Source organism: Pleurodeles waltl, chromosome 2_2 (assembly GCF_031143425.1).
Source record: "Pleurodeles waltl isolate 20211129_DDA chromosome 2_2, aPleWal1.hap1.20221129, whole genome shotgun sequence".
Classification (NCBI taxonomy): Eukaryota; Metazoa; Chordata; class Amphibia; order Caudata; family Salamandridae; genus Pleurodeles; species Pleurodeles waltl.
In genome coordinates this window covers 916,370,934-916,384,246 of record NC_090439.1, presented here as the reverse complement: position 1 = coordinate 916,384,246, position 13,313 = coordinate 916,370,934, and the positions used below count along the sequence as shown (strand labels likewise).

Sequence of the window (13,313 nt, the reverse complement as noted above, 5' to 3'; positions counted from 1 at the left end):
TAGTATCCTACCAACAAACTGAGATCAACCCCAAAGAGAAGACCAAACCCTTGAAATTAGTTTTATTATTATATTTCTCCATTGACAATCTAAACTCATTTATCATTTCCCAACTCCACGTCCAATAGCAATAACTTTCTAAAACACCATACCTGGTGGACTCCATCAGACCAGAGTTTAAGCTGTGTAAGAAAGAAAAAACAAGGCAACAGGCCTTTTAAATGTATGCACCCAGGATCCGAAACAACATGCCTGTGTCCATGATGAATGCCCCAACACTGTTCCAATTTACAAAACAGTTGAAGACACAACTCTTTAAACAACACTATATCACAGTGCAACAAAGGTGCACTTCCACTCCCAAATCCAGTTGCTTCTCCCATCTGTCATTGACCATACACTTGCCTGTGACCCTGTCCAGTGCCCTGCTACCTTTTGGATAGATTTGCGGTATGCAGATACATACATACATGATTTCTTATGCAAGTCAACTCTAAAATTGTACATTAAAATATCTGGAAAATACAAATACATCCCAGTATTTTCATTTGGTAGCCATTCAGTTTGCACTGATTACTTTTATTAGAATATCAAGAGATTGCATTTTGATATTCATACTCATGTTCTATTAATGCTGCATGACTGAAGTACAAAGGCAAGCGTACCAGCGCGTAAAACAATATTGCTGCTGTACATTTCAATCAAAGGTATTATCCAGAAATAGGTGGAGCCTTTACACTTTTTGATTGTGGTGTCAATTAAACATTCGGAAAGAAAATGGGATTTAGCAGAAAATGTTAACTACTGAAATGACATTTATCCATAAATAATTATTTGCGCTATGTTACAAAAGACATTTACAATGTGAGTGTTCCAGTCCATGACCCTGTGGATATGGTACATACGTCTGCTTGAATAATGAAAAACAAAACAGAGTATTTAATTATCTTTTCAAAAAGTTAAACAATTGCCTAAAATCCAAGGTAATTTTCCATTTAAATAAATAGAATGTGTAGTAATTTAATCACTCAAACAGAACATTTTAAGGTGGAGTTCACAATGACAAAACAATGACAAATTGAGAACTCCGGAAGAATAGATAGCGTCAAGGCAATTACATAAATCAGGCATTTTAAACAGTGTTATTAGAAGGACGTATTTGCTTTCACGGAGAACATTTTAGAGATACTGGCTCCTGCAACGGCTGGCAATGATTTTTAAGTAGGATTCTGTGACAAGGCAACCAAAACATGTCAAAACCATGGACTGACTTTACATCACTTCTGATTCAGAAAGACAGGTTTTGAAAATGTTGCACACTTTCCATGGCAAAAAAAAACAAACAAAATAAACTTGCTTATTCAGAAATGACTTAGTACGAATTTGTCTGAATCCAGGATTTCAGAAATGCTTGGGGGGGGCATCAGAATTTATGACTGTGTGATCTGAAGTGCTTCCAGCATGTCTTCTACTGCCTTTAGAGAGTACTTGGTTTCTTTTTTACTCCGGCCTGCAAACTAAAATAGGGAGATGAAGTTAACGCTATAGCAACCTCTTTTGTAAAAAAAAAAGCTTCATTACTTAAAGTAAAATATTTATTCCAATACAATTGGCGAATAACACTCCTAAACATAAACATAACTCAAATACAAATAAAAAAGCAGGAATCAGACTCATATACTAATAGAAATAGACACCGTTCCACACACAATGGAAACACGTTATTTTAAATATTATCAACAACTGCCATTTGACAAATCGTTTTGAAAACATATCTCACCATAAGGATTTTTTTTTCAGATATTTCTATAATGCAGAATTTTAAATCAGATAATTTATAATGAACACGTCACTGCAATTCTATCATTGCGGAGAAAAGATACTTGTTATGAGGTCAAACCTTTAAACAACACAAATGTGTTAAGTATCTTATCAAACCTTGTGGTGCTTGCGTGTCATCAAAATGAACCTTCCACTGACTCACCAGTCGGAGCACTTCTTTATCTTTACATTACCAAAACACAGTAACGATTTTTACAGCTATCAGAAGGCTGAAAAACAAATAGCAGCAATATAGTACGAAACTTGCAGCCTGAAACACACTAGGTATATGCAGCCACAAGGAAGGAACCCACCATCCTTCCATTCACTACAACTATTGGTACACGCTGTTTATCCCCATCTAAATATGCACTTTCAAAATAGTACAGAGGCAAGGATGGGAGGAGCAGATGGGACAAGTAACATGGGTTCAGGGGTCACGGCCATATCGTCGGAATCTATGCACAAGTGTACTCAGACAGATTCTGAATCAGAGAGGGCTCTGCTCCTAACCCACCAGGAGCAGAGACCTATGGTTCGTCACTGCCTTCCGCAAAGAGATAGTGTCATCATTAATAGCTTGTCAGGTTTTCCTCTTTCAAGCAGGTCCTGCTACTTAGTGCCTAGTCTGGAGGGATCATGCAGCACCTATAATCATTTCCCAGATGAAGACAGAACACAGAATGGGAATAATTTGTCCCAAAAAGGCCCTTGAGGGTGGAAAGACACTAACCTTCCTAGTAGCTCTCACTGGAGGGGTAGCTTCCATGGAGAGAAAAAGACAGAAGTTGGGAGAATTATGTTGGGACAAAGAGTATTCATGGGCTCTAAAGATAGTCAGCAGGGAGAAAATCCTTACCACCAGTCAAGTCAAGTAAGGTAGAAAATGTCCTAGTTCATTTGGTATTGGGGCGGGACCACATTGTAACCATCTGATGAAGAGGAAGGGATGCCGTTAGCTCAGAAGTCACACACTCTTGAGGGTGGCCTGATCAATGATCGGGTTCTTGGTTAACATGCCCAGGAAGTTTATGATCTCATTTTTGAGCCTCAGGTAGACTTCCTGTTTATTACAGAATCCTGGTTAAAAGACTGGTGCAATGCAGACATCGCTTTTGCACTCCCCACTGGTTATACCATCTCCAGGCAGGATAGACCTGACTTCCTCAGGGGTGGGTGGTTAGGGGGTGGGGGGCGTTAGGGTAAGGCTTTGCCATTATCTTTAGAGACTCACTCCAGGTTGACACTTTCAACCTCAGCATTTTAACTGGTGTGGAGAGCCTTGGATTTTGTTTTAGGCTCAGCCCCTCTCAATCCTTTGCTGGGGCTTTGATTTATCACCTGTCTAGTTCAGGGGCTACCTTTCTGTCCTCGCTGGGAGAAGCTCTAGCTCCCTTGGTGCTTCGATATTCAAACTTCACCATCTTGGGGAGATTTAACTTAGATTGGGAGCTTGAAAATAAACCAGAGGTTTTGAACTGTTTTGACACCCTGAGCTCCCTAGGACTTCATAAAGGGATTTTAGGACCTATTCATGAGGGAGGCCATACCCTGGATTGCTTTGTTCTTATAATTTTAACCTATCACTAGAGTCTCCCATTCCGATGAGCTGGTCAGACCACTATCTCATTCCTCCTAACATTAAACAGGGGCAAGACTACTCTTTGCTTTTGACCACCCAGTCAGTTCCATCTACTACTTTTATGTGGGGCAAGCTATCAAAGGACCCTGGATTCTTAAATTTCTATTTGAATCCACCAACATCCTACGAGGTCAATCAACAGACAATGCAACATCTTTTAACAATTGAATATCACAGTCAGCCACTAGCTTAGTGTCAGAGACTCCTGCGAGGAAAGTATCTAAATCTTCACCTTCACCCCCACTGGTTTAATCAGGCTTTAAGAGACAAACACTTACTCTGTAAGCAACTTGAAAGAAAATGGCACACAGCCTATAACCCAGAGGAATTGGTGCAATATAGATTAGCTTTAAAAGTGTATCACAAGCAGATTAAGTCTGCGAAACAGGCTTTTTTTGCTACTCTGAGGACACCCACAATGACCCAAAACTAATTTTTAAGATCTCAAACTCTTTTTTAAAACCTAGAGCATTTGCAACACAGATTCCTCCGTCACAAGCACTATGTGACAAGATCGCACTCTTTTTTTGTAGATAAGGTACAAGCCATCCAAAGGGATTTTATCACTCCGGCTTTCCCTACAATCGACTTGGAAATTGATAATCCATCGAAAGCTGGGACTGGTATTTTAGAATTCTTCCATACTATTCTGCTGGTCCATTCTCATCAGGCTATCCTAACTTTTACTTCGGGTTAACCCAATGATCCTTTTCCTCTCCACGTCCTTCATAAAGTGGTAAATCAGATATTGAATAAGTCTCTGATGACAGCTGAGGTCCCGGAGGAATGGCAGTTGTCTGTTGCTAAACCTCTGAAGAAAACACCCCTCTTAGATCCTACAATTCTATCTAACCTAGGTCCTATTTCACTGCTGCCAGCCCTGGCAAATTAACAGAAAAACTGGCAAACACCCAACTAATAACATTCATAGATGAAAACAATGTACTGCACCGTCTGCAATCAAGGTTCAAACCTAAGCATTCCACGAAATTTGCCCTGGCCCAGACATGCTAAAACCGACGTTGGACGCAGGAAAAAATGCTGCACTGATTTTATTTGACCTATCTCCAGCATTTGAAACAATTTCTCCTGAAATCCTTCTCCAGCACGTCAGACTGTGGAACTGTCGGACTGGCCTTTTTCTGGCTAAAATAATTTCTCACCAACCAAAGACAGATGGTTAAATGGTTAAGTTGGGCCTGTATTCTTCTGAAGAATACACAGTCACCTGTGGGTTCCTGCAGGGTTCCTCATTAAGCCCGGTTTTATTTAACATCTATATGGCGCTTTCAATTTCCTTGATTACATCTTTTGGAATAGATACAGATTCGTACACTGATGACACCCTGTTGATACTATTACTGGGTAAATCCTCACTGGGATCTGAGCAGAATTTTAAAAACAACTTAACTGTGATTATCCAGTGGATGCATGCAAATCACTTGAAAAGTAACACAGATAAAATTGAGATCATGCTTTTGGACAAGTCAAATGATTTTGTGCCCTCCCAGTGGTGGCCAGACAGTACTCCCCCCAACCTGCTAGTGTTGAGGTTGTTAGAAACCTATGAATAAAATTTGATGCTTTCCTGTACTTCTGCCCCCAGGCTCTGTCGGATGCAGGGACCTGTTTTAATTTAACTAAATCCCTTAAGAAATTCTTCGATCTCCTGCCTCTATCAGTTAGGAAAATTGTAGCCTGTGCGCTCACTTACCTCTACGTTAGACTATTGTAATAGCTTGTATGCTGGCTCCCTAAGCAGACCATACACAAACGTTAAGTTGCTGAACACACAGCTGCTAGAACAGTTCTTAAATTACCTACAAGATCATCAGCCTCTGCAGCTTTAAATACTCTTCATTGGTTGCCAGCCCACAAGAGAATTCTGTTTAAAATTCTCCTATTGACTTTCAGAGGTTTTATAGTGACTGGTCCCAAATTTCTTATAGCTAGGTTCTCTCATCACTTGAGTGCAGGAACCTTGAGATCCTCACAGGCCAATCTGCTTACATCAGCATCTTTCAGACTGAAAACCAGAGGAGGTAAATCCTTCACTGTCCTAGGCGCAAAAGCCTGCAACTCCTTGCCCAGACAACTAAGGTTCATAAACGTGGAATCTCTATTTAAAAAGCAGCTTAAAACATGGATCTTTGAGATCACTGGCAAGCTCTGCTACTCCATCATCATGAAGACAGTCAACTCCTTCTTGACTAGGAGCCTTCTCTTTAAGCAGACATTTTCCAACTAGATCCTCATTGCGTTAGGAAGCCCCCTTGGGAGTGACAGCTGTGCTCTATAAATGTTCAAATAGAACAGAATAGAATAGGAAGGGCTACACTCTAGGCAGACTACAGCGTGTATAAAAGGAACTCATTACATAAAGTGGGGTGGAAGCAAAACTAGGAGAGATGCTAAGCCAATCTCGCTTCTCCCATTTCCTTTTAAAATCTGTATGAAAGTGCATGGTGAAGGAGGTATGAATTGGCTTTCCAGCAGTGCCACAAACCTACTGTGTGCTTGGTGATTTCATCCAATGGGGAGAGGGGAGACACCTGATCACATTATTCTATAAAGAGCTCTTGGGGCTGGGGAGAGGGGAGACACCTGATCACATTATTCTATAAAGAGCTCTTGGGGGGCATGCTGAGCAACCCCTATGTAGCACACCAGGACTGGGAGAGGGAGCTGGAGGAGCCCATTATGGATGAGGACTGATGTGCGTGCATGCAAATTGGTGAGAACAATGTCTTGCAACCATAGATTTAAGTTACTACACTTTAATTTCCTAGACCGCACCTAGGTGACTTCTAGTCAGCTGAATAGAATGGATCGTTGAGGGCGGTAAGATGAATGCAGTGCAGGGAGCTGGAGGCCAACATTTTGCATCAGGCCTGGGCTGCAAAGGGGTCCTGAGGTTCTGGGGGGAAGTGGTGCCAAGGATTGTAGGTGGTAAGGGTCCTAGGGGGCATATGTCTGCGTATAGATTTCCCCTGCTCATGCTGCTGTTGTCTAAACAGTGAGTAGCCATTGGTTGGTTGAGAACCAGGGTATCAATGGCATCCTTATGGCTGAGAAATGTGCTCGAACGTGGTGTGGCGGAGGAGAGCCACATGCGGGCCTCTCGCACAGATAAAGGGTCTGCAGAGGCGATTAATGCATGGGGGCTTTCCCTTCACAAATGTAATGCCAAGGAGGATTCAAGCTTGGATGACAGCTCGGATGGGATGGGTGTGACTTATGCGTAAGGTGTGTATTACTGTACAACAGATGTGGCAGACGAGTGTGATACGGATGGCTTTTTTGCTATGACCCTAGCTCGATGACTCAGATCATATAAAGTATTAATCCCAATAACACATTCTTCTGATACTCCTTTTGCAATGTACAAGACTTTTCATTATTAAGAAAATCATGCAATATGTTGATTTGGGGGCTCTCCTACTTTATCCTTGAGACTTTCGCACAGCCTGTGTGGTGGTATTCAGTTAACTGTAAAAGCAGGTTCAATTGCTATAACTCGGCAAACAGAAAGCACTTTAGACAGGGAAGGTTTCCGAGATGCATTTTACAGCAGTGGTATTAACACAATTTTAAAAGGCAAAAGGTCACCCTCTAGTGGCAGGTTAGTGTCAACCAGCCTTGGCATTTGTTCTGATGAGTACACAAAGGAGTCCCTTTGGATGGACATAAGAAAATTGGCTTTATATGCCCAGAAATGCTATGTGGGGTGAGGAGCCACACTAACAGGAAGAAGGTGGAAAGATTACGCAGACTGTTACGTGGTGAAGGATGACATAGTTTGAACGCAGAGCCGGCTCTTGTTCGGAGTGCGCCATGGGCGAAAATACATTTTCTGCCCTCGCTGCTCCCGGAGAATGAAATGAAGCAGCTGGGGGCCCATTTCATAGGTATGTCCCTGGCTGGCTACATCAATAAAGATCAAATACTTAGCATAGCAGCAGCTACTGCCCTTGCTGCAGCTGGTGAATTGCATCTGAATACAAATATCTTGCATCTCCCCCAACTCCCCTGAATTGCCCATAGATTGGCTCCATCAGGCTGGTGCCAAGTTGTTTGTAGTGGTGGGCAGGGGTGTTAGCATGTAGCGGGATAGGGAAGATAGATGGGAGGACAGGGAAGGATGTTAAATACAGCGGTTGCAACAGGTTAAAAATAATTAGCAGAACTTTAAACTAAATCACTGGAGCCAATGTAGAGGGGTGTTGCTGTGTGCAGGGCCTTAATGCAGAGGGCTCTGAAAACCACTATGGAGACTGCACCATAGGCTGTGGCCCAGCCTGCACATTCCAAAAGCCAGCCCTATTTAGAAGGATGGTAGCATTAAAAAACTGAGGAAGGAGAGGAAAGGAGGAAGGAATACCTCACAAACACTAGGGAGAGGTGCAAGGGTTGCCACCGACTAGAAGCAGAGGTAGAACAAACTCACTGAATTGGAAATAACATGGGCACGCTTAATGCCAGTGAGATAGCTGAGTGGGCTCAGTCTCAACTTTTGATATCTATGTATAATCCTACAGGTTATAGCTTTGGGGCCCAACAAAGCAAACTCATTTATCCTCCAGAGGATACACATTCTGTAACAATGACGTGGATAATAATTTGAGTTTTAACTTTACCTTAAATGGCAATTGACCTTTAAATATTCCTCTCACACTTAATTATTAGGGATGCTGACACCTGTAATGTTCTGTTCTCACTTTAAAACTGAATACTTATTTATCCAACAGATTGACAAAAGTGATAATCGGGCCGAAGTCTAAAAAACTGTAGCTGGGATTTTAATACTAAAAGAAGCCGCATCCTTTAAATATTGGTTGGTACATTCATAACTATAACTGTTACTGGGAATAGGGAACAAGTTACCTTCGGTAACGCATTATCTGGTAGAGACTCTATCCAGCTGCAGATTCCTTACCTTTGAATTCCCTGGCGTCAGCTTCGAATCTGGAATCTTTTTGCTGAGCAATACCCTGCGTGCGCCGTCAGGGGGTGTCGTTCGGATCCGCGTGCGTCATCCGGCTCCGCTTGGCTTCGTCAGCGTCGTTGCAGCCGACGGTGACGTCATGGTCGCCTATTAAGGTGCCACCCTGGCATGCGTACAACAGTTCTTTTATATACAAAACTTCCACGCAAGAAGCGCAGAATCATGGATAGAACCAACAATTGTGCAAAACTAGGGCCCTGAAAAGGGATAAACCCTAACCCTACCAGACATATGCACAGAGCGGGGAGGCATGGGTGGGTGTAAGGAATCTGCAGCTAGACAGAGTCTCTACCAGATAATGTGTTACCAAAGACAAGTAACTTGTTCATCTGATAGAGACTTCTAGCTGCAGACTCCTTACCTTTGAATAGATACCCAAGCCATAACCTCATGGCGGTGGGCTGCAGATAATTCTCCTTACACTAAGAAGTCCTGTAGGACTGAACGGGCAAAGTGCCCATCTCTTTGTACGTGACTGTCCAGGCAGTAATGTTTTGCAAACGTGTGCAAAGATGCCTATGTTGCCGCCTGACAGATCTCCAGGACTGGTACGCCCGAGCTAGTGCAGTGGTAGCAGCTTTTCCCCTGGCAGAATGAGCCCTCAGTAGGCTGCTTCTTGGCCAATGTGTAGCAGATCTTGAAGCAGAGAATGACCCATCATGAAATGGTTTGCTTCCGCACTGCCCGACCCTTCTTTGCTCCAACATACCCCACAAAGAGTTGGTCATCCACCCAGAACTCTTTTGTGTGGTCAAAGTAGAACGGCAACGCCCTTTTTGGGTCCAGTCGGTGGAGTTGCTCTTCTTCCTTAGAGGGATGTGGTGGAGCAAAGAAGGTGGGCAGGGTGATGTTCTGACTCTGATGAAATGGGGTCACCATCTTGGGGAGGAAAGAGGCACATGTTCTAAGAACCAACTAGTTTGGGAACATGGTGCGATATGGTGGCTTGGATAACAGAGCCCTCCTGGCAGATGTTATCGCTACTAAGAAGGCTGGTTTGATGGTAAGCAGCAGGAGGGGACAGTTGTGCAAAGGCTCGAAGGGAGCACACATCAGAAATGTGAGGCCCAGATTTAAGTCCCATTGGGGTACAACAAAGGGTGTTGGGGTAAACATATGTACAAGCCCTTCAAGGAATCTATGTACAATGGGGGATTTAAACAGAGAAGGCTGAACAGGCAGCCGAAGAAATGCTGATAAGGCAGAGAGATAGCCCTTGAGAGTCCCCAAGGCAGAACTCTGCTGGGCAAGGAAAAGTATGAAGAGAGGAATATCAGAAAGAGAAGAAGAAAAAGGGATCAATAGACCTTTCTGTACAATAATATACAAAGTGTTTCCAACAGCAGGCATATACCGTTTTAGTGGAGGTACGCCTGGCTGGCAAAATAACTTTACAGACTTCGGAAGGAATGTCAAATGCCATCAACTGCTGCCACTCAATCTCCAAGCATGAAGGTGCAGAGTTGAGAACCCTCCCCTGCTGCTGCGACAGAAGATCCCCCTGAAGGGGCAGCATGATGGGAGAATTGATGCTCATTTTGAGTAGCTCGGGATACCAGACTCTTTGTGCCCAATCCGGAGACACTAAGATGACTTGGGCCCAGTTGCTCTTGATCTTCTTGAGAACTCTGGGCAGAAGTGGTTTGGGCGGAAAAGCACACAGGAGGCCTGATTTCCACTTGTGTCGAAAAGCGTTGCCGACCGATTTCCGCCTTGGAAACTCCAACGTGCAATACTGTAATTAACTACTGCACCAGTAAAAGGCATGGTGAAGGGCTTCCTTACCAGAAATTCAAAGGTTTAATTAAAGACACTGAGCAGGCATCAACGCCTTATGACTCCGGAGGTAGACAGCTGTAGATGGGTATTGTGTAGATAAAGGAGAACAGAGATTTGCATGAGCCACCTAGCAGCTCTATACATAGCCTGATAAGTCTAGATTTGACACCAGACAGCTGGCCAACAAGCACAACTAAAATCAATAACCATTAAAATCTTTCAACATCTAGGGAGGAACTTTATCTGTTTGATTGGTCTGTAGTATTTAGGTTTCTGGTAGAACATCAATCTTAGGTCAACAGGTATCTATTACAGTCACCCTTATCTCCACAAAAAACAATCGAGCACAGCTTAGGTTTGCAAAATCGCACGATAATGAACCACTTGGGAACAATGCCCTGTGTAGAGATCAGACCAACGTGCAGTTGTGTGATAGTAATGCATGACATTTTTGGTGAAAAATAAAGATTAAACATAACCACAGAAACTTCATACCAACCATCAAGCAACACAGTAGAAAGGTGATGATTTAGATCTGCTTTACAGCTGCAGGACCTGGACCACTCATATCCACAGAGCCCATCATAAATTTCTCTTTATAGCACAACATTCTAGAGGAAAATATGAGGCCATATGTCCAACAGCTAAAGCTTAGGCAAAAGCAGCTCATGCAAAAGGATGATCTTCTAAAATACACCTGGAATGGCCAAGTCACAACTCCAAATCTTAACTCCACTTGAGATGTTTTGGCTGAATGTAAATAAATGCCATCAAACATTATTGCGCTTAAACAGTTTTGCAAGAAGGTGTGGAACAGGGTTCCTGCTAAGAGATGTCAGAGATGGATAAATCCTTTCAGGAGACAGGGACATTCACTTTAAGTAAATGATGCCACACGTTACTGAATAAGAGAGTGCACTTAATTTTCCAGACAAGGCTAATGACTTTTGACTGTTTTTAATAACTAAATATTGACAAACTAAAACACGTGGGAGGACCTGGTCTGGCAGTTCGGGCTGGACTGTTCCAATGGGGAGCAGGGTCAAGACTTATTTGCATATGGCTAGGTCCAACCTGGGGTGATGTGGTGAGCATAACAACATTGGATTAAACACAGATCTGCCACTGGGGGTGAGCGTTTAAAAAGTTTCAACACTCCATCCGTCATTTTATTTTGTGGTGTTGCTATGTTCGCCCTAAGTCGCCAAGTTATGCCCAGACGTGGGTCCCATGCTGGCTGCGCCACTGGATTCAAGTTAGCCTGGCTGATGAGGAGTGATACCCCGAAACCAGTCTCAGGATGCTTGTTTCCAGTCCAGGGAGGACCTGGCTTGGCAGTTCAGGCTGGACTGTTCCCATTGGGAGCAGGGTCAAGACTGATTTGCATATGGCTGGGTCCAACCTAGGGTGACATGGCGAGCAAAATAACATTGGATTAAACCCAGATCTGTGACTGGGGGTAAGTGTTTGAAAAGTTTCAACATTCCGTCCATCATTTTGTTCTGTCGTGTTGCCAATGACTTTTGACTGTTTTTAATAACTAAATATTGAGAAATTGAAACACGTTTGATTTGTTATTTGAGGTTAGATTAATTCACGGTTAGGACTAGGTGAGGTCTAAATGAAGGCCGGCTATGTCTAGGCATGCACAGCCATACTGCACGTTAAGAGTCAGCAGGCTAAGGTGTAGGAGAAAGCTTCAAGGGTGACAACTCTAAACACAAGTTGTTTTTCTCTTTTTTGTGCCTCATGGATCCTGTGCCCTAGTGATTGGCACAGGAAGTGGGGACACAGTTTACATTTTTTATTGCATCGAGTCTTAAATAGTTTTAGATTTTCATACACATAAAAGATGTATCTGAACCCTTACAGCTACATTTTTATGCTATGGTAATGTGATTAGAAAGATAAAGCTTGCAGTGAAGAACAAATTACTTACCTTCGGTAATGCTCTTTCTGGTAGAGGCTCTAGTACCAAGTCACAGATTCCTCACCTTCTGATTATAGGCGTCAGACTAGATCTGGAAATGGCGCTGTGCGGCTCTACACTGACACCGTTTAGCTCCAGAAATGATGGGTGTAGTCTATTGAGGAACAGCGGCCGCATGATGATGTCAGTTGCTTTCAGCACTGTCAGCGCCCCCAATGAAGAACCCAAAAGCTAATTGGGAAGCAGTGTCCATATTCCTAGACTTGGGGTTCTTATTAATAGATAGGAGTCCAATCACAGTACAGTGAGGATGAGAGGCTCGGTGAGGAATCTGCAGCTAGATAGAATTTCTACCAGAAACAGAATTACCAAAGGTAATTAACATGTTCTCCTGATAGAGATTTCTAGATGTAGATTCGTCACCTTTTGAATAGACATTAAATCAATACCCACTTGGAATGGACTGAAACAAGAAAGTCCAGAGCAGACAAATGCCCCTTTCGGCCAACATGACTGTTCAGGCAATAGTGCTCTGTAAGCGTATGGCGGGATGCCCACAGAGCCACACAGCATACTGGGAACCCATGTACAAATGCAGTCGTAGCAGCTTTGGCCGTGGTAGCTTAGAGTGCTTTGGAAAGCAGTCTTTCTGGAGGTTGCTATATGGTCAATGCATAGCAGCTTAATGCAGAGCATGATGCGGCAGGAGATGGTTCTCTTCTGTACTACTTTGCTTTTTTGCGCTCCAGAAAATTACACAAAGACCTATAATTCACCCAGTGGTCCTCTATACAAACTATGTAGAACCTCAGTGCTCTCTTCGTGTCCAAGTTATGGCATCTCTCCTTCTCAGAGGGGTGAAGTGGCACATACAACGCTGACAGGGTCAGGGTTAGATGAGGAATGGCATCACAACTTTTGGCAAAAAAAGGATTTCCAGGCCTGCAGAACCAGTTTGTCTGAGAAGAAGGTGTATGGTGGATTGACACAAACAGCATGAAGCTCACTCACATGTCCTGCCGAAGTGATGGTGAGGAGGACCACAGCCTTAATAGTAGGAGCTGTGAAGCGGCACAAACGGAGTGCATGTCAGATACGACAGGATCAGATTAAGGTTCTTGTGGGGCATGACAATG

At 43.2% G+C, this 13,313-nt stretch overlaps 1 protein-coding gene across 1 annotated transcript in view; it reads right to left on the bottom strand.

The window, feature by feature from the left end:
* Nucleotides 1–541: 541 nt before the first annotated feature.
* EMC2 (ER membrane protein complex subunit 2) overlaps nt 542–13,313 on the bottom strand; it is a 217,638-nt gene continuing 204,866 nt past the window's right edge. Inside the window, exon 11 of the mRNA XM_069220622.1 lies at nt 542–1,517. Coding sequence (XP_069076723.1) covers nt 1,431–1,517 — 87 coding nt within the window. The 3' untranslated portion in view covers nt 542–1,430. The remainder of the gene's footprint in view (nt 1,518–13,313) is intronic.